Raw genomic sequence first — 24,046 nt, 5'->3', positions numbered from 1 at the left:
GAGAGAGAGAGAGACACACACAGAGAGAGAGAGAGAGAGAGAGAGAGAGAGAGAGGAGAGAGAGAGAGAGACACACACACACAGAGAGACACACATACACAGAGAGAGACACACACACAGAGAGAGAGACACACAGAGAGAGAGAGATACACACACAGAGAGAGAGAGAGAGAGAGAGAGAGAGAGAGAGAGAGAGAGAGAGAGAGAGAGAGAGAGAGAGAGAGAGAGAGAGAGAGAGAGAGAGAGAGAGAGAGAGAGAGAGAGAGAGAGAGAGAGAGAGACCTGGAAAGCGAACAGGCTCTTGGAATGGGTGTCTGGGAGGAAGTGGGGGGTCTTTCGATGTTGATTAAACGGCAAGCAACTAATGTCATGAGTGCAAAATTAAAGGACAATAAATCGAATCTAACTGAAATTGTGTAGCACAGACATTTCTATGGATCAAAACCTCAATATTATTATGGTGTAGTTAATACTTCACGTATCCTTAATCCCTAGGCTAATGAGGCACTAAGATGTTAGTAAAAAAAAGAAAACATATGCCAATGACAGGAAGTAACGGTATATGTGTGTGTGTGTGTGTGTGTGTGTGTGTGTGTGTGTGTGTGTGTGTGTGTGTGTGCACTGTGCACGAGTGCACATCTAGGGGCGGGGTGTAGATTTGGTCTCCCTGATGTTGACTCCTTAGCCACAGCCTTGGGTTGTTTAATACTGGACGAGTGTTTCATAACGGCCGTTGTGTGGGCCGGTTTCGGGGTCGGTGCGTGGGCTGGTGCGTCTGAATGTCCCGGGCTGAATTTGTGTCCCAGTCCGCCCCTGCCCTCTGCTTGTTGTCAATAAATACCTTGTACCCCATCTGTGTTTGTCATTAGTACATGCCAGATTCACAAGGGATAAATGGGATTATAATACGATCATGATACCTTATAATGCCTTGTAATGGCCAAGTGTTACCAAATGTTCTCATACAAGTCAATGGCGAGTGCTCCTAGATGTGCTAGCAGCAACCTTTTTTTGATTTCTTCTGTGCATGTGTAATACAGCGTCAGACTCACGGTGTGGGGAGGACCAGTCGGTCCCACTGGCCTTTGATGTCATCATCTTCAGGCTGCTCTGTGATATAGAGGCCGTCAAATTCCAGTTTCCTAGCTAGCTCCTTCTCCCTCTTAAATATCACCAGTGGGATCTGAAGACAAATCAAAACCAGCTTCTGTATAGTTGTAGTATATAGGGCATTAGAGCAATCAACTGAAAACCTTGGACAAATGCCTTGTTTGAGCTACCATACATTTTGTTCACAACCCTAATACCAACCTGTAGATCAGTCACACTGTTCACAATGGTCTATGTTGACCTATCACTGATCCCGTAGTTAAAATGTATGCCCTGGTATGTATGTGATGAATAAACTCTTGAATCTTGAATCTAAGAGTAACAGGGTGGGTATAAAATATGCATGCGTGGGAGCTGGGGATCGGTATGCCTGTCATGAGAGACATGTTGTTTGTATCCTCCACCGGGTTCTTTAATAAATGAAGTTAAGTATTAGCGAGTTGTCTTATTCAGACCAACTTCCAACACAACCCTTGGTGGTGGATCTCATTCAATGTATTAATCCTTCACGTGTTAGAGCTTCCTTTTAATGAATAGGATGCATCTTTGGCTTGAACGCGATATGGCATATCTGCCCTTGGCTGGCAGGCTGAGGCTGAGCAGAATACCCCGGACGGTGAGATATCCGCCTGTGTGCTGGGTTGCACTTTACCAAGGCGTCAGCAGAAAGAATGAGAAAACTGTGGGACCCTGACACTCAATAGTAAAAAAAATTAAGCTTATATATTTATTTTACATGTTTTAGCAAGCATGTTATTATAACTAGCTCCAGGCTTTTTGTCAGCGTAAAACACGATGCTTCCCCATTGTCAGAATATTCCACAAAAAAGGCAGGGTGTCAAAATCATGGTGTTTATCACATGTACTGTACCTTCAGACAATTGTATCCGATGATGCAGATGAAGGAGATGACCGTGTGCAGGATGGAGAGGAAGGACATGGTGGGCTGCATGTAGCCTGTGCTCTCCTCTAGGAAGAAGTACACGGGTACATCGTCCTCCTCTTCCTCCTCGTCGGACATTCCAGATCCCTCTGCCTCCTCTCCCGAACCCTCGAACAACCCGGAGCCTTCAAACATGCCGACATCTTCAAACATTCCAGAACCTTCCACCTCCTCGTTGTCGGTGTGTCGGCCGTCTGACACCTGGCAAGAGCATGTTTAGTTTATTGAACAATTTTGGAAACAACAAAAATACACAGTGATCGCACATCCAATGTCCTTGTAGGTTTTTATACAATAGAGTGTGATGAAGAACAGAGGAAGGTCCGCTCTCTGTAGCTTCCCTATCTGCACTTTATTCAAGAACCCATCTATAACGACACTTTTGGAAACACCTGTTGTAAACTAATTTAGAATTCTTATTATCCAATCACGCTAGGGCACATTGAGGTCTGAATACCACTGGCACTTGCTAGAATTAACTTGGGTCTGTTGTTTATTAATTGGATAAAGACGATTACAACTCAGCAATATGATCAGGTCATCTAGCTTCACACAATTCAGATCTACTGAAATAAACAAGGGTACTCCCTATCTCTTGGACTGGCCCTAGAAGCCAGCTGGTGGAGAGCATACATCAGAATTCTAATGATCACGCCTCTATTTTGGTCATGCCACGTCATTTGGGGGGAAAACAACAGGGGGAATAAAGAGGGATTAGATGGTGTTTTATAAACTAGGACTAAACTTTAGGACAAAACACATGGAATCACACTGAAGACAATCGTTGCCCAGAAATACCCCTAGATGGGGGTATCATCAATCATTACCTCTTAGCTGTAGGTTACTTGGAGATTCATGAGCGTAATATTAAATGTCCAGGTAGGGAAAAGAGGAAATATCATGGAGATGACTGAAAACAGATCAAACCTAACTTTTCACCATGGTGCGAACACTCAATGGTGGCCAGTGTTGGAAAGTAACTGCTTGACCGAACATGATGCACTAAGAAAACAACAATGTAAACATTCTGCAGACAGGCTAATAGGCTAAATACAATGGGTCTCATTCCCGAACGGATTTACGACAAAAGATTTCCTCTTAGGCAGATTTCTGCCCATTTAAGACATATTAGGGCTGGTAGCGCGAGTTAACTTTACAGACTGTGTTCTCATAGTGATTCCTTCATGTTAACGCTACAGGCCTCCTTGGAATTAATTACTTAATCATAATTAAAATAAATATGACAATATTTGTACGATAAGAAATTACGCATTTGATGTCGGAAAAATAAATAATATGGATTCATCTGATCACAGGGCAGCTGCTTAACCATATCTGAACCAGCTATTTTGGACAAATGTATAATTACTTTAATTACTCAGATATTCAAACACAATTATGCAATTATTGTGAAATGATTGAAAATAATTATTATTTAATGCCTTCTGTGGAATTTGTATTTCTTATTTGTTACACATCTGTTTTAATGATTAATTATATACATTTGAAATAATGCAGGTCAACATGCAATATATCCCATTGATTGGTATACAATGGGACAGACCTTTGTTTGATTGATTGATTGATTGATTGATTGATTGATTGATTGAAACTGAACAAGCAAAACTGTACATTGGAATATTGACAAAACCATACTTGGTCATTTACTGTACATTGGAGGGGGTTGATATAGCTATAAACCTGCATTCCTTCGAATATATCATTCATCAATTAAACTTATATTGAAATACACTATATAGCCTATACACCAACACTGAAATGACAGTGGATAAATAAATAAATAAGAACTAAAACTAATCGCATGGAAATAGACTGCATTAATATTCCATAACAAGTGTTGTGTGTGCCAGTATGGCCTACATGTCTAATGAACAGTATAGGCTTAATATATTCTAGTTACTTGTTTCATTAGGATTTAGTAGATACTATATATGCTATGCCTCTGCCCTACGTACAGTATAAGTACAGACTGTACCTATACTGTACGTAGGGCAGAGCATATAGTATCTACTAAATCCTAATGCAACAAGTCATTAATGGAATAATAAGCCTATACTGCATTCATTCATTACGCCGTAGGTATTAATGGAATAAAGGGCGGCTACGTGGCGTAGTGGGCAAGGCACTCGCCACGAATGCGGAGACGCTGGGATCGCCTGTTCGATCCCAGCGCTCCACATTGCTTTCAGTTTAGCTGGTCGTCCGTACTAATACACATTGGCCATATTAGGGGGTGGGAAACTGATGGGTGGGGATCGGGCGTTGTGGACAGTGACTCCTACAGGTCGGTTGGTGCGCCTGCGCAGTAGAATCAGGAAGTGTCGGGGGCAGTGTGAGCCTCCCACGCGTTACTCCTCGCCACTGAGAGATCGAGCTGCGCAGGTGAAAAGATGCAACTGCTGTTACCTCAAGTACCGGAGGGGACTTGTGCTATGTATGACTTAGTCCACATTGCAGCCGGCTTGTGGGAGGCAAGAAACAGCATTCATGACAGGGGAGGGTTGAATTGGATGATACGAAATTGGGATAGGAGAAAATATAGAAAATGGGAGAAAAAGTGGAAAAAAAAAAAAAAGGTATTAATGGAATAAGCCTATACTGCGTTCATTCATTACGCCGTAGGCATTAATGAAATAATAAGCCTATACTGCGTTCATTCATTACGCCGTAGGCTACAGTATACTGCGCACGTGTGTGTGTGTGTGTGTGTGTGTGTGTGTGTGTGTGTGTGTGCGTGCGGTGCGGCAGGTGTACCACGAGCTGTATATGATGACAATACATTAATCTAATCTCATTTCGATGGGTCGCGCAAGACTCGCAAGGCACTTCCGCATCCATTTCCACACAGTTGCGTCATTACTTTGCCTTATAAGGGGCTCTGGAGGCATTGTTTTATATGCAAATGACCTGAATGGGAACGCGCTTTCGAGTTTAAGACAGAATGCCATTCTCCAAGCAGATATCAGATCATATCACAGCTGTGACCGTTTCAGCCCCTTAAGACATATTACCAGCACGTTCAGGACTCAGAGTGAACTTGTCATTGATTCTGTCTCAGTCGGTTCCAAGATAAGTCTTCCAAGAGAACTCTTTGAAAAAGAGTTGGAGAATGAGACCCAATGTGTGTTTCCACCAAAAGTAGGCGCGGCCACAGTAAAAGCCAAAGTAACCGGATTTGCCGGTCTGATGTACAGTATACAACCCAGGTTGACCTAAAAGACAAGACATACTGTACATCCAGACTATGCAGGATTATGACCACAATGCAAGCCTGACCACCCAGGGATGTTGTCTGTTTCACATCAAAATGCCAGCAAAGTCCAAATTGGTAGCATCCAGACCCATCACTCAAAGGGTGCCAACGCGTGATTGGATGATAAAAAAATCACATCGACATGACAAAAGAAAAATACAGTGGAAAAACATCATAACCAGCCACAATAATATAATAATAATAATACATCACAACCAACCACAATAATAATAATAATAATAATAATAATAATAATAATAATAATAATAATAATAATAATAATAATAATAATAATAATAATAATAATAATAATAATAATAATAATAATAATAATAATAATACATCACAACCAGCCACAATAATATAATAATAATATGAATTGAAATTATTGAAACATGAGAGACATTCTTTACCCTGTAGAACAGCAGGATGAAGTTCAGGGCAAACGCAAGGAACAGAGCCAGGAAACGAAGATTGTAGAAATTTCTAGAAAGATAATTCTGAGAAAACAAAACGAACAAAAACACAGATAGTGAGAATGAAGGGGTCTGAAAATCATAAGCATCATAAAACAAGCTTCGGGTTGATTAGATTAATTTTTTATACTTACTGTATGTCTACAAATGTAATGGGACTGATTGCATCAGCAATAGTTGAATATATACAATAAATTATACAATATCAGATGTATATTTTTTTATGATCTCTTTTTCTTACACAATACTGTATGTCGTGTATGTCATAAATGTCTTGATGAATTGAAAATGTAGGACCCTTATGTAAACAAGACGAAAGTATTTTTCTGGTCTGCATCCTCTTAGCAGTAGTTTGTATTGAGCCGTACTGTATTGTATTGTATACATTCTGCAATCTGTTAATACAGTTATATATCGTACTTGGCTTATCGCGTCCCGCTCTTAAGCCTATCGAGATATACCTCATCTCATGTACCTATTGTACTCCATCACGAATAAAAACCAGTACACCCACACCTGCCGGGTCCCGCCTCTATGGAGGCGTAGCCTATAAGACAGTAGGCATGGTCACCAATACACTCTTCCTCTATTTTCGTTTCCATCATAGCGGATGCAGTGCACCTTATGTAACTAGTTGTTATGAAAAGATTAGAGAAATTACGTAATGTTGAAAGCTTACCGGAGGTTTGCTTACCCCTGGCATCTACGAGGGATGTTTTAGCGACACGTCGGGCCTGTGTTGATGTTTCCTCGTCTGACGGCAGCAGACCAAGGGGCAGCGTACAAGGTTTGGCTATCGAGCCGGCTTGTACAAAGGTAGGCCCTGTGTCATCAGGCATCAATGTTGGTATTGGTAATGCTGTGGAGTATGTTTCGGCGCCAGGGCCGGGGTGGCTTGGTGAACGTTCCACTGCAGTGGACGTTTTCCTGGCAATCCTGGAGCACGCTGCTAACGCTAATGCTACTAATGCTACTACTGCTAAATAGGTCGTTGTTCTAATGATCCCCGCCGCGGGACAATTCCGCTTTTCCCTCCTCTTGCCCGCTTCATTGATCGGTTGCTAATATGGGGGGTTTCGCTGAGTCCTATTTACCTTTTTTACGGGTAAACGGGCTAACAACTGGGTGCAGGCCGGGTGTACCGTGGCTACGTAGCCAGGTAGCTTTGTTCCTGTGCCCCGGCGGGGATGAACGATGTCCCACCCGGCCGATGCTTGAGAGCGCATCGGCTCGGAGGGTGGCAGTATGGACGAATGAGTAGTATACTGCTGCAGGATGGTTTGTAGCGGCGGCCAGTGTTATGGCTCAGCTGGCTAGTTTCCTATCCACATTGGCGTCGGGTAGTAGGGCTATGGGTCCAGCCGACATTGTAAACATGTTGCATGTTTGTGGTGTTATAGAGATCTTGACTCAGTCGCAAGCTATAACTGCGGGGAGGATTAGGATGCTATCAACGTTTGTTGTTAGGCATGTTTGGTTGGAGCACTCTCCTCTTGGGGAAGAGGATAGGTTTTCTCTCCTCACGACTCCTTTTTCCACGGAAAGGCTTTTTGGTCATTCTGTGAAGGCGCAGACGGTTGTTGATCTGGGTCCTACACCGCCTCACGCTGTGCAGCCAGAGGTGGGAGCACGGTCTCGTCAACGACTGTGGCGAGATCCTCGACAGGCGGCCATGTTTCCCCCGCCAGTGGTGCCCTGGGCTGAGAGTCAACGGGGTTCCACAAGGCCGACAGCCTTGGCGGCCGAGGGATCGGCCATTTTGGGTGAATTCGGTTTGGATAAAACAAGCCGTCGTCACTTTGCCGCAAGCAGCCCGCTCCCCGTTCAATCCTCTCTCTGTTACCCACGGAAGCGGGGCTCTGATCGTTCTCCTTTGGCTGCGGGCCGCGAACCTTCTTTGAAGCGCATGCGGCCCCATTCTTCACTTCTCATGGGAACAGGGGCTGACACCCAGTTGATGGCTGAGCCTGGGTCTGTCCGTGAGAATGTTGTGCTGTCACGTGGCTCCTGCACCACACGTTGTGTGATGGATGAGCCTGGTGTTACAGCTGCCACTAGCTACGGTGGTCAGCAGGGGGACTCGAGGCCTCTTCTGTTGAACGCACAGCAAGGGTTACCCCGGCCTCGCCTTCGCCAGGCGGGGTATCGCGCTGATGCCTCCCACTCCCGTGAGAGCGGCAGTGGTCTGCGAAGCAGAGGCGAGCGTGATTTGGGTGGTAGCAATATCACTGCAGGGCTTCGGCGTGTAGGAGCCCATGGGGTCCTCATGCCTTGCGTGTCTAGCTGCGGAACGACTCCTCAGCATGTGCTAGAGGGGTGTTCAAGGGGGGGTGTGTGTCAACCAGTTTGATGACAGCTTCTCCCGTATCAAACCGGCCCTTTCTGTCGGGGTCCCCCCTTGGGTGCGTCGCACAGCGGGAGGGACCGGGCCAACTATCTACTGTTCCTTGCGGCCCAGCGTCAGTTGACGGCGGGTGCGCTGTGGGATTATTTTCACATATGGCGACAAGAATGCCGTTTGGAGGGGTGGATAGAGAGAACATTGAGGGAGGGGCTTGTGTTGCAGTTCGCACAACCCCACCCTCCGTTCTCAGGTTTGGTGCTGACCCTATTGTCAGGGTCAGAAGCAGTGACAGCCCTGGTCGACGAGATCCAATCTCTGTTGGCGAAGCAGGCCGTCGTCGTGGTTCCGAGAGAGGACGCGATGTCAGGCGTCTACTCCCGTTATTTTCTGGTACCCAAGAAAACAGGGGGGGTCAGACCTATACTGGATCTGTCCGCGTATGATTGTAGCAAGACCGTTCAGGATGTTGACCGTCAAACTCCTTCTGCTTGCTGTCAGAAGGGGAGACTGGTTCACCTCCATAGACCTGAAGGATGTGTATTTTCACATCCCGATTTTCCCTCCTCACAGGAAGTTCCTACGGTTCCTGTTTCAGGGCGTAGCGTACGAGTACCAGAGGATGCCGTTTGGCTATTCTCTGGCTCCCCGCACATTCACCAAGAGCGTGGCGACTGCACTGGAGCCTCTACGTCGTCGGGGGATACGGGTTCTATTCTATCTCGACGACATTCTACTCCTCAGTCGTTCGGAGGAGGTTGCCAGGTTTCATACCAGGCTGGTGGTGGAATTCCTCACCAGGCTGGGTTTTGCTGTGAATTGGAAGAAGAGTACACCTCTTCCCAGTCAACAGGTGGAGTACTTGGGCTTGACGTTGAGGTCGAGGCCCATGATTGTAACCCTCTCGGAGCAGCGCCGGGTGTCTATCATTCGCGCGCTCAGGGGTTTCCGTCTGGGAGGGACGGTCACGGCGCTGAAAGTGATGCGTCTGCTCGGTATGATGGCATCTGCTCACACGGTGGTTCCTCTTGGCCTCCTCTTCATGAGGAGGATACAGAGGTGGTTTTTCTCTATGAGAATAGATCCGGTGAGGGACAAATGGAAACGGTTGACGGTTCCTTTGTCGATATGGGAAGATCTCGCCCATTGGAGGAGGCTGGGTCCCCATGGGCAGCAGGCGCTCACACGTTGCGGTCTTCACCGATGCCTCTCTCACGGGTTGGGGAGGGACGTGTCGGACCCACGCAGTGGGGGGCAGCTGGACGGCGGTTCATGCTGGCCCATCTGCCCCGCACATCAATGTGTTGGAATTGAAGGCGGTCCTCCTGGTCCTCAAACGGTTCGACCACCTGGTGGTAGGCGAGCACATTTTGGTCAGGACAGACAGTGTGACGGCAGCGGCGTATATCAACAGGCAGGGTGGTACTCGTTCCATCCACCTGCACCGGGCGGCGGTCGAACTTTGGCTATGGGCATCTCGCAGGCTACGCAGTCTGAGGGCGCTCCACATTCCTGGTGCAGAGAATATGGGCGCGGATATGATGTCTCGGGGCGGTCCTCGTCGCGACGGGTGGGAACTCCGCCCCGACATAGTCAGACAGATCTGGGATCGGTTCGGGGAGGCCTCGGTAGATCCGTTTGCGAGCCGACACTCTCACAAGTGCCCCTTGTGGTTCTCGGGTCAGTCGAGCAGATCATCCCCCCCACCAACCAGCCTGTTGGTGTGGCTGGTGGGAGGGTGAGTCTGGAGAGGATGGACCCTTCTGTGGTTGATACCATCCGGAATGCACATGCTCCCTCCACTGTCGCGCTTTACGCGGGCAGATGGCGTATGTTCCAAGAGTGGTGTAAGGCGGGGGGCTGGGACCCAGTCTCCTGCCCCCTGGATGCTGTCCTGAGTTATCTCCAGTCTCTCCTTGGTAGACTGTCGGCTTCGACGGTGAGGGTATATGCGGCGGCTATATCCTCCTATCATGAGGGGTTTGAGGGGACTGTCTTGTTCAGCCACCCTCTTGTGAAGCGTTTCCTGCTTGGCGCTCGACGCGTCAAGCCGGTGGAACGATCTTCAATTGGTCCTCGGTCGGTTGTCCTTGGCCCCGTTTGAGCCGCTCGAGCAGGCGCCGTTGGGACAGCTGTCCTTCAAGACCGCGTTCCTGCTGGCTGTCACCTCCGCTAAATGCGTGAGTGAGCTCTGTGCTCTTTCGGTACGTCCAGAGTGCCTGTCTTTTCGGGCCGATTGCGGTGCCACTCTGCGACCTAATCTTGCTTTCATGCCTAAGAATATCCGGAGTTCCTTCCGCTCCCGGGATATTGTGGTTCAGGCGTTTCGTCCTCCTCCTCACACTAGTGAGTTAGATGCGGGCCTTCACCTGTCATGTCCGGTCCGTGCTTTGGGAATTTACCTCAGCCGTACTCAGGACTTCAGGGTTACCGACCAGCTTTTTGTCTGTCACGGTGGTTCTCGTGCCGGGAAGGCACTGTCGAAACAGCGCCTGTCCCATTGGTTGTGCGAGGGCATTGCCCTCTGCTACACGTTGGCTGGGCAGGATCCCCCTGGGGGCGTCAGGGCGCACTCCACTCGTGGGGTGGCTGCCTCTGCCGCTCTCCTGGGTGGGGCTTCGGTGGAGGACATCTGTGCTGCAGCTTCATGGTCCTCCCCGGGCCCCTTTGTAAGGTTTTACCTCATGGACAAGACCGGGGGTTCTGTCTCCCAGGCGGTTCTGGGGTCTGTGGCCTTTCCTGCTTCCCGTCCTTTGGTAGGGTAGCAGGAGTGTGTGGGTATGGGCCACAGTGTGTTAAGTCACACGTGGTTCCGCCTGTGCTGTGTGTTCAAGGGGTTCTAGTTCCTCCTTGCTCGCACTCCGGTGGAGTTGACTGCGCCCCCCCTTCGTTAGGAAGGATGGGGTGACAGGACTCCCCAAACCCCTTGATGTGGGCTTACGGGTCCTCAGGGGGTACATTGGTCGGGCCTCGCGTCCGCTCTAACCCATATCTCGATAGGCTTAAGAGCGGGACGCGATAAGCCAAGTACGATATATAACGATAGGTTATGTATATAACCTAGTGATATGAGTACTGGCTGAGCGTACCGCTCTTAAGCGGCCCTGAGTCCCCTTGAGGGGTCTTTTACTGGAAACGAGATTTTGGCGAGGAAGAGTGTATTGGTGACCATGCCTACTGTCTTATAGGCTACGCCTCCATAGAGGCGGGACCCGGCAGGTGTGGGTGTACTGGTTTTTATTCGTGATGGAGTACAATAGGTACATGAGATGAGGTATATCTCGATAGGCTTAAGAGCGGGACGCTCAGCCAGTACTCATATAACTAGGTTATATACATAACCTATCGTTTTCAATCAATCAATCAATCAATCAATCACCGCAAATTTTAAAAGATTAGAATGAAATCTATTGGGAGTTATCCCATTCACATATAGGACCTGCTGCTGTGGCAGATGTGACGGCGGTGGTCAGGGTGGATCCATAATAGTCATTCAGGGATATAATTAATAATTAATAAAAAAAAATTAAACCTCAGGTGTCAGTCAGAGGTCTCTCACCATGAACTTGTTCCTCTGGACATCGAGCTCCGTCCAGATCTGGAATCCTCCTCCCTGTCTAGTGGGTTTCTTCTCTTTGACGGCTACCTTCTTCTTCTTTGGCTTCTCTGGCTCCTCCTCCTCTTTGGCTGCGGCCTCTTTCGCTTCTTTCTCTCCATTTTCAGCACTGAAAACAGTTAGACCAAGTTTCAAGTTTGTTTATTATTTGTCATAATAAAATACAGAATACTTTATGATGAAATGCTTGTTTCTGTATGAGCCCCTGAGAGTGTGCTACATACAGTAAACAAATAAGTAAAGGGTAATTAAGAAGTAAGTAAAGGAATGTTCAGTCAATATACAATACAGAGTAAAATGAGTAACAGTGAGGTACAATGCAGAAATTAGATGAGGTACAAAACTTAGGGTAGGGTGAAAATGAGGTATGAATGTAGTGCAAATCTCTTAATAATAGATAAATATAAAGTGTGTTAAAGTGTCTAAAGTGAGTAAAGTGAGTGGTAAGGTGAGTGTTTGTTAAAGTGAGTGTGTATATGTGGATGTGTGTGCAGTGAGTGTAGACGATGAGTTGTGCTGAAAACAGTTAGACCAGTTAAATTGGTTAGGCACTGAACAGCTCCCAGGTGAGAATGTGTGGAATTGTATGAAGTATGAAACAAGGCATCAACGTAGAAAAAGAGCATGCATGTTCAGCGAACATTCCCTGAATAAATAAAAGAAAAATAAATAAAAGGAAGAAGAAAGGAGAGACTCTTACTCAGCTTTCTCTGCTTCTGTAGGCACTGCCTTGACGGCTACTGGCTCTGGAGGCTTCTGGCTCGCCTCAGCATCTTCTGGTTGCTGCAAATGTACAGTATATGAGTGACACATCTATCACAGTCTATTGTCAATATATGTGATGTAAATAGTATTATGTATGGATACTCAAATAGTCTACTGTAATACATGTATGGAGAGTGATTTGTATAGTCTACTCTACTGGCTGTTGTTGGATGTACATAATACTAAATGTATGGAGAGTGATCTGTATAGTCTATTGTTTGATACACACACCGTATCAGATCACATAATCTAGCATCCTTTTAAACGGTTGATTTGAAATGTCCAATCTGAATGATTTAAATCTGGTTGAACTACTCTGTCAATGTATTTAGGCCTATTAATGGATAATAAGTAGTGCTGTCAGGCGATAATTCTTTTTTATCTAATTAATTACAGGATTTGTAATTAATTAATCGAATTAATCGCATTTTAATCGCATAACCATTTTAGGCCTGATATTCTATATTCTATAATGATATTTCAAATGGCATGTGTCCGGATGGCAGAATTCAGTACTGTATCTACAAAACCTTCTGTTTAATCATCTTCCATTTATTCATTTGCTTAGATTTTTCAGGTCTGGTCAATTTTAGCATGGTGTTATTCACAGTCAAAGATAAAATAATTTTATTGATATTCTCATTTGGTTCATTACAATTTACTCAAGCCTAGTAACAGACACAGTATTTCTGACACTGGGAATACATTCCCTGAGATCCATAGATGTCCCAAGAATCAGATACCAAGAACATGCAAATAGCCCATATAAAAAAAAAGTCTGTAAATGTGTATTCTACGTTGTTATGGAATGAATGAGATAAAAAAATATTAAAATATATATATATATTTTTTTGTAATTAATTTTGAGTTAATTTTCATAACGTGATAATTTGCTGTGTAATTAATTAATCTAATTAACGCGATAAACTGACAGCCCTAATAATAAGATAAGTTACGATAAGGTACAGGTATGGGCATGGTAATTGTAGAAATACATTATACATACTTGATGCACTTGTTTACATTACAGCCTATTTAACACATTGACCGCCAAAAACGTCGTACGACGGGTTTGCTGGTCATGCGAATTCTGCCAAAGTACGGCGTACAACGTTATTGAGATCATATTTCATTTTTTCGCCATGGTATTCATAATTCTGCCACCCAGAATGCTAAGACAGTGGGACTCTGCACAACAGTGCAACGCTTCAATACCGCCGCCTGGTGGATGATCGGGCGAGTTACAACCGGAAATGGATCTGGTGATCTCGGTGCATCTGGGAAATCCGTCCGGCAGTCACATATTGTTGCGGGACTCTAGACACACATCCGTGTATATGGATCGCTGCCATAACTCAATAATCGATATGATTTGGGTGTTTATTGCGCCATACAAACCGGAAATGGATCTAGTCGATCAACGTCAAATAAGTGGGATCTTTTTCCTCCAGTCTCATCGGCGAACGGTAAGAGGACAGTAACGTTATTTTCAAGGCAATTGTACATTTCTTTATTTACAAACCATCTGATCAATAAATCAACCCATACTACATAAAGCATTTACTGACGTTCACGGAATTATAAACGACCCCCCCCCCCCATTCATCCGCGCATGATGAGTCATAACGTTTAGGATCATGTACAGTTGAAATTTTTTATATAGCGTGTATCGGCAATAAACGGCAGTTGATAATCTATATGCGTTTATATCACATTCTAGGAATTACTGCAGAAAACGATAAAAACATACTGTACTTCTAGACGGTATTTTTGGAAGAATCTATGAATGAAAAAGTATAACGTTCCTACATCCTGAACGATAGATAATCAATGTTGAATGGGCCATAGTAATGTCAATTTAGCAATACAATTTAAAAAGTTATAGCCCTGCAAAGAAGGTGAACATCTCCATAGGCTTAGACTGGTGGCAGTGATCATACATTGATGGATAGAAGCGTGCTGTTTTAGGTTATAATAATATTATATTTTATGACAATGTAAAGCATTTCCGGTATAGTTCATTCATTTAAAGATTTTGGCTGGAACAATGCTAGTTTTCCCCAGTGTGTTTAAATTAAATTACTTTTGAACAATATAGATATATTTTATAAGTTAAAAGATACTGTGCACTGGGCAACAGTGATCACCATCTTATCCACCTGATCCCTCGCTACAGGCAGAGATTAAAACAATAAAAACCTGTAGTGCGGAGCTTCAGAGTGTGGTCCAGTGAGGCATGCGAGTGTCTCCGCGCCTGGCTGGAGAGGGCAGGCTGTGACTAGGACTTTGTTGAGTGGGCGGGGCCTGAGGCTGGAAACAACCTGGATGACTACACAGACACTGTGACATCATTCATCAGCCTCGGTGAGGAGGTGTGTGTCCCCCTCCGCACTAGGAAGATCTTTAACAACAACAAGCCCTGGTTTTCAGCCCAACTCAGGCGGCTGAGGTCGGAGAAGGAGGTGGCCAGGCTCAGTGGAGATGTGGATCGGTTCAGGCAGGCCAAGTACAAGTTCGCCCAAGAGGTGAGGGAGGCGAAACTTCTCTTGTCAGAGAAACTGTGGCAGCAGCTCTCTGAGGGGAATTCCTCCTCCGTATGGAAAGGCCTCAAGACCATTATATATATAAGCCGAAGTCACCACAGGCGCCTGATAGCCTCCCCCTTGCGAACGAGCTTAATGAATTTTACTGTAGGTTTGAGAGAGAGGTTCCCCCCCCGCCCTCTTCCTTCACCCACTCAGCCACAACCTCCATCCCCCCACCCCAGTGCCCCCCCCCCCCCCCTCTCTGTCAGTGTGAGAGAGGTGAAACGGCTGTTTTCTAGTCAGAATCCCCGGAAGACGGCCGGCCCGGACTCTGTCTCCCCCTCTGCCCTGAAGCACTGTGCTGACCAGCTCGCCCCGGTGTTTACCACCATTTTGAATGCCTCTCTGGAGCTGTGTCACGTCCCAGCATGCTTCAAGGCCTCAACCATCATCCCCGTCCCCAAGAAGGCCAAGGTCACGGGCCTTAATGACTACAGACCTGTTGCCCTGACCTCTGTGGTCATGAAGGTCCTGGAGCGCTTTGTCCTGGCCCACCTGAAGCTCATTACTGATCCTGTGCTGGACCCGCTGCAGTTCGCGTACAGAGCCAACAGATCCACAGAGGATGCTGTGAACATGGCTCTGCAGGGCTCTACAGTGCGACCATATTGCTCGCATATGCCCCTAAAAATATGTGCGTGCGAACATGCAAAATCAAGTACTCGCACGGCGTGCGAGTGGGGCCAGCGAGTGCAGAGTACAGCCTCTCATTCGTCCTTTTTTTCTCCGCTGCGAGAATCGTTAAAAAACTACAAGTCCCACAGTTCACAGCCGCATAAACGTTCCAATCACAGTAGTTTCCTGTGGTCACGCGACTGGAAACCGAAAGTAATGATCAGCGGCTGCGTCACTGTCTGAGTCAAACAATAATACAGCCATGTCGAAGCCCATTCATTTTTATTTTGCGCGAAAGATACCGGAGAATGAGAAGTCAGGCGAGGCAGCTCAGAGGTGATGGTTAACGTTAACCTTAACCAAGATACTGACGCTAGCCAGCATGCTAGCGAAGTTGGCCAAGCTAGCGAGGCTACACCCAATGTAGCCACTGTAGCTAGCGAAGCTACACCCACTGGAGCCGGAGGGAAGACATACAAATTTAACGTGAATTGGCTAAACATTTCCCCGTGGCTAGAGTTCGAAAACAATGTCATGTTTTGTAAATATTGCAAAGTAGGATCGATGCATTGTTACACCCCTACAACTGGCCCACTGTGTATGTGTGTACAGCTAACTTGGCTAGCGTTATCAACCGCAGAGGTGGGCAATGGGTCCAGCTGTAGCGCCGGACGGCCAGAGTGCAAGCGGTGTGGCAATAGGGTCCAGCTGCAGCGCCGGACGGCCAGAGTGCAACGGTGTGACGTCGTAATTGGCAGAATCGACTGTCAATCAATGGTCTACCTGACACGCAAACTACTGTACTGGAGGTGTACAGTATTTCAATAGGCAACCCTGAAAGGATTATTTTTCTAAAAGAGCAACACTAGCTCCCCCCTCTACTGATGGCCCTGGTTGTAAAGCCAGTGTCTCCTTTTTGTTCAATATCACTGCCTTTCTTATTAGGCCTAGTTGTTGGCTACAACTTTGCCATAGTAGGCATTAATCACTTAATTAATAGTTCAAATGTCTGTCCCATTCCCGTTTGCACACACAGATGATACACACACACGCACACAGTGGGCCAGTGACTTTGGTGGTACGTGCTATTGCACAGATGTGTCCCGTTCCCGTTTGCACATGCACGCACAGTACAAATATACATTTATTTTTGGAAAAAACTCTGTTACTTGACATATTTTCACTGTGCTCCTAAATATTTTTGGGTGCTCCTAAATTTCTTTGTGTGCTCCTAAATTTTTTCATTTAGGAGCACCTGTGCCCCTAGTGAAAAAGGTTAGCGTAGAGCCCTGCTCTGCACTATACGCTGGAACATCTGGACTGCGCGGGCAACTATGTCAGGATCTTGTATGTGGACTTCAGCTCGGCCTTCAACACCATCCTTCCACCCATCCTGGAGCACCAGCTATTCCTGCTGCAGGTGCCGGCCTCCACTCGCAGGTGGATTACCGACTTCCTGTCCAACAGGTCTCAGCGGGTGAGGCTGGGGAAGAGCATTTCCAGCTCTAGGTCCACCAGCACCGGTTCCCCGCAGGGCTGCGTCCTGTCCCCACTACTGTTCTCCCTGTACACCAACAGCTGTGCCTCTCTCCACCCCTCGGTCAAACTCCTGAAATTAGCTGACGACACCACCCTGGTGGGTCTCATCTCCAAGGGGGACGAGTCGGCCTACAGGAGGGAGATCGAGAGGCTGCAGAGCTGGTGCAGTTGCAACAACCTGGAGCTCAATGCTCAAAAGACAGTGGAGATGGTAGTGGACTTCAGGAGGAAAGCAGCCCTGCCCCCTCCCATTATACTGGGAGGCACTCACTCCGTGGAGTCATGCCGATTCCTTGGCATGACCATCTCCCGGGATTTGAAATGGGAGCTCAACATCACAGGCCTGCTCAAAAAGGCCCAGGGGAGGATGTTCTTCCTCCGGCAGTTGAACAAATACATGATGGCCCAATTCTACACGGCCATCATTGAGTCCATCCTCACCCACTCCATCATCTCCTGGTTCCCCGCTGCAGCGGCAAAAGATCTCGCCAAGCTGCAGCGGGTGATTCGCTCCGCGGAGAGGGTGATCGGCTGTCCCCTGCCCTCCATCAGGTCCCTGCACGACTCCAGGGCGCTGAAGAGGGCGAGGAAGATCATGGCTAACCCGTCCCACCCCGGTCACAGCCTCTTCACCCTGCTCCCCTCTGGGAGAAGGCTGAGGATCCCAAAGGCTGTGAAAGCTCGTCACAGACTGAGCTTCTTCCCCTCAGCCGCCAGGCTGATCAATGCCTCAGGTCCCTCCCCCCCCTCTGCCCCCAAGTGACACTGGCACAATGTCACTGACTGCACTGCACTAGTCCTTACTGGAACTCTGCACTTTACACTTTATATATATATATGTATTTAAATGATTAATCCTCCACTGCACTGTTTTTTGTCCTGTGTCTGTGTTGGTGTTTGTCGTTACTGTGAAAAAAGAAATGAAAAATGCATACACTGTAATGCTGCAACAATTACCAATGTGTTTTTACACAAATGGCTTAATAAAGGAATCTGAATGGCATTTTCTGTTATTAAGTGTTTTTTGTAAAGTGTTATTACTGTATGCAACTGCTTTTTCCCCTCAATGTTTGCGAAACATTTAGTTTCTTGTTTCTATAAATAAATCTTTACTTACTAATGTTTACTTGGAGTCCATAAAAAAACGGCCAAATTCCAATATTATTATAGAGACAACATAATGTAATCAACCCAATTACGACATAGGTCTACATAGGGATGGGTGAAGGTTTGAATGGCATCCAAACAGCTCGGTAGGACCCCAGCATGTCTTGTATATTTGTATGTCTTGTATGTCATAAATGTCTTGATGAAACAGTACTGTATATCTGTATGTCATGTATGTCATAAATGTCTTGATGAATTGAAAATGGAGGACCCTGATGTAAACAAGATGAAAGTATTTTTCTGGTCTGCATCCCCTTAACACATTAATTGCCAAGAACGAGTTAACTCGTAAGAACCAAAAAAAAAGGAAAGAAACATTTAATAACTCGGAAAACGAGACGACGAAAGGACCCGATACCGAAGCTAACACTCCCGCTAGCATAAACAGCCAGCAGCAGGCCGCCAGCGTGCAGTCGGGACACGAGCAGAGCATGGACCAGGTGGGCATAGTAGAAGCGATAAAAGAACTGAGAACCGACTTAAAAGAAGAGCTCAGAAGAGTTAGCGAAGACATAAAGGCAAAGCTCGATACTATCGCCTCTGAGATACAGAGCCTAAATCAAAGAGTGGACGAGGTGGAGAGCCGAGTGGACAAAATGGAGGACTGGATGGTTGAGATGTCGGATGCACTCAGAGCGAGCCTAGAGGAACACCGAGTCGCACAGTACAGGTTGGTGGACCTGGAATCCAGGGCGAGGAAGAACAACATCCGCATATTCGGGATGGAGGAGGGAAGGGAGGGGGACTCGGTTCCAAAGTTTATAAACAGTTTCTCAAAAACGAGCTATCGCTCCCACCGGACATAGAATTCAAGCTGCAAGGGGCCCACCGTGCACAGGCCACAAGACCGCCAGAAGGCGCTGCGCCAAGGCACATTATTGTTATCTTCCAGGAATACCTGACCAAGGAACTGGTGCTGAGAGAAGCGTGGAAGAAGGGAAAGATACAAATGGGCAACAAGACAATCTATATAGACCATGACTATGCACCTGAAGTCACGAAGAAACGAAGGGAGTACAACTGTATAAAAGGAATCCGCTTCCAGACTACAGCATGAGGATCCACTGGGACTCTGGAGTCAAGACCTACACGAGTGCAACCGAGCCGCACAGCGAGCTGAAGAGGCGAGGCATCACGGTGGAAGAAATGGAAGGGGAAAAGGAGAGGGATGGAGGAGACTAGGGCTGTACAGTGTGATATATATGTCGCACGTGCTACACTGACGTCAGTCTGTGCGATGAATGGATTGACTTCAGTAGCACTGGTGCGATGTAATGGCCCGTATGGCAAAAAAAGAAAAAGAAAAGAGTGACGGTATTAAGTTGAATGGGCCACGGCGACATAGAATGTTTAATAAAAGTTCCCGCAGTACTGGCCAACCCGCGGACATATATAATGTTTAATAAAAGTTCCCGCAGTACTCGCCACCCCGCGGAAATATAGAATGTTGAATAAAAGTCCTGCGGTACTAGCCATCAGTCAAGGAAGCACTCGCAAACAGATAACGTTAACAGCAGAAGATGGAAAACAGACAGACTGACCAACGGGGAACTGCATGTCTGCATCCAACCCTAGTACAACCCTCGAGTCTAAGGCAAGGACACATTTAAATCACAGAGGTGTATGTTAAGTCTATTGGAACTGTATACAGTGGTTAGCTTCTAGTTAGCGTTTTAGCTATAGCTGCTTGCTAGCTAACGTTAGCGGTTAGCCCCGTGTGCGCGTGTGCTCAAAGCAGCCAGCCCCATGTTAGCTAGGTGTATCTGTTATGACTATAGTCTATAATGTTTCCAAAAACGCACCGGACTACGACGTAAGGTTAGACATTTTATTTCATGCTCAAAAGCCCCTGGCTTGCACATCGCAGTCACGAAAGGGGCTAGCTGTGCACAACAGCACACCAACCCAACTGACGTTACCACAACACTTGACGGTACTTCACAGCACTGTCGTCTTCTTCTTCTTCGTGTGGTTTCCGGCAGACTAGACACCTTTCGGCGTATTGCTGCCTAACTGTTCGACCTTCTCACAAATTCTCTTCTCCTTCTACTCTACCGCCATCTACTGGAATCCTTCATCCCCCACATTGTCCAATGATGTGCAGCTAACACTGCTTCCTCCTGACTGATACCCCCTCTGCGATACATGCTTCGCCCCCCGTGGCCTGACTCTGAACTACTCGCTCACTCACACCCCCCTTCTCTAACGCTACTTGATCAGCCACCCTCTGTAACTCCCTCATAACATCCTCCACTGTCAACCCCTTCATACCCAAGTGTCCCACTGCTGCTAGAACTATCAACCTAGTCCTCTCTGTCCTACTGCTAACCGTCGCTGTTGTATTCACTACTCCTGCCACAAAGGCCACCATATCCAACTTCTCCCTAAACACCCTCTCTTTCTCCGCCTGAACTTCCTCTACTGACAGATGCCCTTTCCTAAAACCCTGCCCCCTATCTTGCTTCCCCTGATCCTCCTGCACTATCCATACTGCCAACTGCCCTTCTCTAAACCCCTGTCCCTTGTCTTGCTTTCCCTGTCCTACCTTCCTAGCTGCCTCTGCATATGAAATCCTACCTTCCCTTCGCACCTGCTGGACCATTACCTCTAGTTTCATCGCCTCACAACCCCAATACGCTACACTATGCTTCCCACCACAACTACAACACCTCGGCTCCACTCCCTGTTCACACTCCCCATACTTATGCTCCCCACTACATCTACCACATCTCTGTCCCTTCCTACACCACTTAGCTATATGTCCAAACTCCTGGCACCTGTAACACCTCAACGGATTCGGCACAAACTCCCTAACCCTATATGCCAAATACCCTAAAAATACCACTTTCGGACTAACCTCACCCTCAAACTGAACGACTATCGTCCCTGTCTCCTCCTTCTCTGCCCCTCTCTTCATCCTCTCTACACTCTTAACTTTCCCATTACGTTCGTCACTCCTCAAATCTCCTAACAGCTGCTCCATACTAACCGTAATTGGAATTCCACCAATCACCCCCTTGCAACCACCATCCCCTTTCTCCCCTACTATCGCTACTTCACAGATAACCACTTTGCCAATGCTCTTCATTTCCCTTGCCCTCTCTACCTGCACTACACTTACACACCCTATAAACAAGTTCCCATCCCCCAACACCTTTCCGTACCTTACCTCACCTAACTGCGCTTTAATGAGCTTCGACAGCTGCCTCGGCTCTATACCCCTAACTCCGTCTTCTCCCTCAAATCGCACCACTACATTCAACCCTACAAAACCCTGCCCTCTACCCTCATCCTCTGACCCACTCAAGCTATCTCCCCTCTCTTTCTTCCTCTTACTCCCCTTCCCCTCACTTTCCCTACTCTTCTTCCCCACCTCTTTCCACTCTTCTCCCCCACTCTCTTCCCCACTACACTCCATACTGGCCCCACTCGTCCCCTTCCCTTCATCATGGCCATTCTCATCCCTACCGCTATCTTCCTCGCCCTTCTCACACCATTTACTTCCATCACGATCCTCCCAATACCCTGGACAGCCGTCCACAGGCCGGGGCCACCAATCGCAAGGTCTTCGCTGTTCCCGATCCTTTCTAACTTCACCGGTCGCCTCCCACCACCGACTACTACTCCCACGCATGTCGTCGTTGCACAGTTCCGACGGACGCAGACGCCGCCACTCGGCGCACCTCTCAAAATCCACCCTCCCACATGAACAAGCCGCACTCTTGTCTTCCTCTCCCCACAACAGCCGCCCCCTAGAAACATACGGCATGGCCTGCACGTCCGTCCACAGCACTGTCGTAAGGCCACCGTGCCGTCTTAAAGGCACAGTGAACACCGTTGTGATGCCACTCAGATGCATACACAACATTGACGCGGCTTGACAACCGAGGTTCAAAGTTAACTTGATTGATTGATTGAAAACTTTATTAACAGATTGCAGAATGGGTACAATACAGTACGGCTCAATACACACAATTGTTAAGGGGATGCAGACCAGAGAAAGACTTTCATCTTGTTTACATCAGGGTCCCCCATTTTCAATTCATCATAACATATGACATACACAACATACAGATAGACAGTACTGCTACATCTATACATTTCACATCTATCTATACACTTCACAACATACTTCGGTTTTTTTGGGCAAATAAAGAAAGTATTTGTCTGAAAGCATTTCTTGTTAAAGTTTGGATTTTGTGTGCCCTGTATGCAAGATTCATGTCCTTTGCCAGTCACATACCTATTTAAGTAATGAACTGCACTACTTGTGATTTTAGAGACGTTTTATACTCGTGCTACAAGATTTTGGCCTGTACTACAAAACTATCAACCTCTGTAGCACCAGTGCTATGTGCAAAAAAAGTTAACGTACAGCCCTGGAGGAGAGGGAACGCAGAGGCGAGGAAAGCGGGCACCAGGCACCGGCACCAACACCAGGCAGGCATACGGGTCGAGTAGCAGCACTGAGGGCGAGAGAGAAACTCAGCGAATACATACGTCGTAAATAACAATGAGTGGAATCCTACGGACCGGTCATGACGGCCGTGGTAATGTTCAAATAGGTAATTTTTATTAGCGTAGGTTTTCTTTATTGGTTAACGTTGGATTAAGGGATGGGGGGGTTTCAGTTTGTCACCTTGTCTTACACCCTTAGCGAAGGGCCCTCTCCCTACGAGGGGCTTTCCCTCACACATACCAACGGGATAAGTACTGAAGAGGAGTGGGTGTTCCCCCCTTGTTTGGAGGTCACTATGTGTGCTAAATGTTACATGTTTAATGTCGGGAGAAAATGTCTGGTAAGGGGAGCCGCTAATGTATGCAAGAACTGGAAAAGGAATGTCGGGAAACCATAACTTGAAAATGGCATCTTTGAACGTCAACGGTCTTAGCAACCCAGTTAAGAGAAGTAGAATTATGACAAAAATCAGAAGAGAGAAGACACAAGTGATCTTCCTGCAAGAAACACACATGTCAAAAATAGAGCATGAAAAGTTGAAAAAGTTTGGATATCGAAATACATTTTCTAGTTCTTGCAAAAATAATAGGAAGAGAGGGGTGGCAACCCTGATTTCGAACTCTCTAAATTTTGAACTGATAAAAGAGAAAAAGGATAGAGAAGGGAGATACTCGATAGTTACATGTAAAATAGATAACGTAATGATGACACTAGTGAACACATACACCCCCCCCCCCCCCCCCCCCGAGAGCGACAGAAGTTTTTTCAGACTCTTATTTGACACAATAGCCTCTGAGGCGGAAGGGATACTGATATGTGCAGGGGACTGGAATACTATATTGAATTATTGACTAGACACAACAAGTAAATCCAGACACAACTCTCAGAGATCAAAGGACTTGAATATCCTGATTAGTGATGCGGGAATGATGGAGGTATGGAGAAACCTAAATGCAGGAGAAAGGGACTATACTCATTACTCTGCGACGCACAAGGTACACTCTAGGCTAGACTTCTTTTTAATAGATAAGAGAGAGAGACACAGGGTGGAGAACTGCTCGATAGGAATGGCAAATATCTCAGATCACAATATGGTATATTCTGACCATATACTTGAACAACAGAGAGCGAGACACACTTTGGAGGCTGAACTTGG

The 24,046-nt window shown here is 46.7% G+C and overlaps 1 protein-coding gene across 1 annotated transcript in view; it reads right to left on the bottom strand.

Annotated features, from left to right (window-relative positions):
• LOC311233659 (ryanodine receptor 1-like) overlaps nt 1–24,046 on the bottom strand; it is a gene marked incomplete at both ends in the record, with an annotated part of 453,326 nt that overhangs the window by 19,425 nt on the left and 409,855 nt on the right. The window contains 5 exons of the mRNA XM_084320641.1: nt 1,053–1,183; nt 1,982–2,254; nt 5,741–5,827; nt 11,704–11,869; nt 12,461–12,543. Of these exons, the coding sequence (XP_084176767.1) occupies nt 1,053–1,183; nt 1,982–2,254; nt 5,741–5,827; nt 11,704–11,869; nt 12,461–12,543 (740 nt within the window). The remainder of the gene's footprint in view (nt 1–1,052; nt 1,184–1,981; nt 2,255–5,740; nt 5,828–11,703; nt 11,870–12,460; nt 12,544–24,046) is intronic.

The sequence above is a fragment of the Notolepis coatsorum genome, assembly GCF_963971535.1.
Source record: "Notolepis coatsorum genome assembly, chromosome: 8".
Taxonomy (NCBI): domain Eukaryota; kingdom Metazoa; phylum Chordata; class Actinopteri; order Aulopiformes; family Paralepididae; genus Notolepis; species Notolepis coatsorum.
The sequence above is the reverse complement of the archived record's forward strand: the minus strand, read 5'-3'. Positions and strand labels throughout refer to the sequence as shown.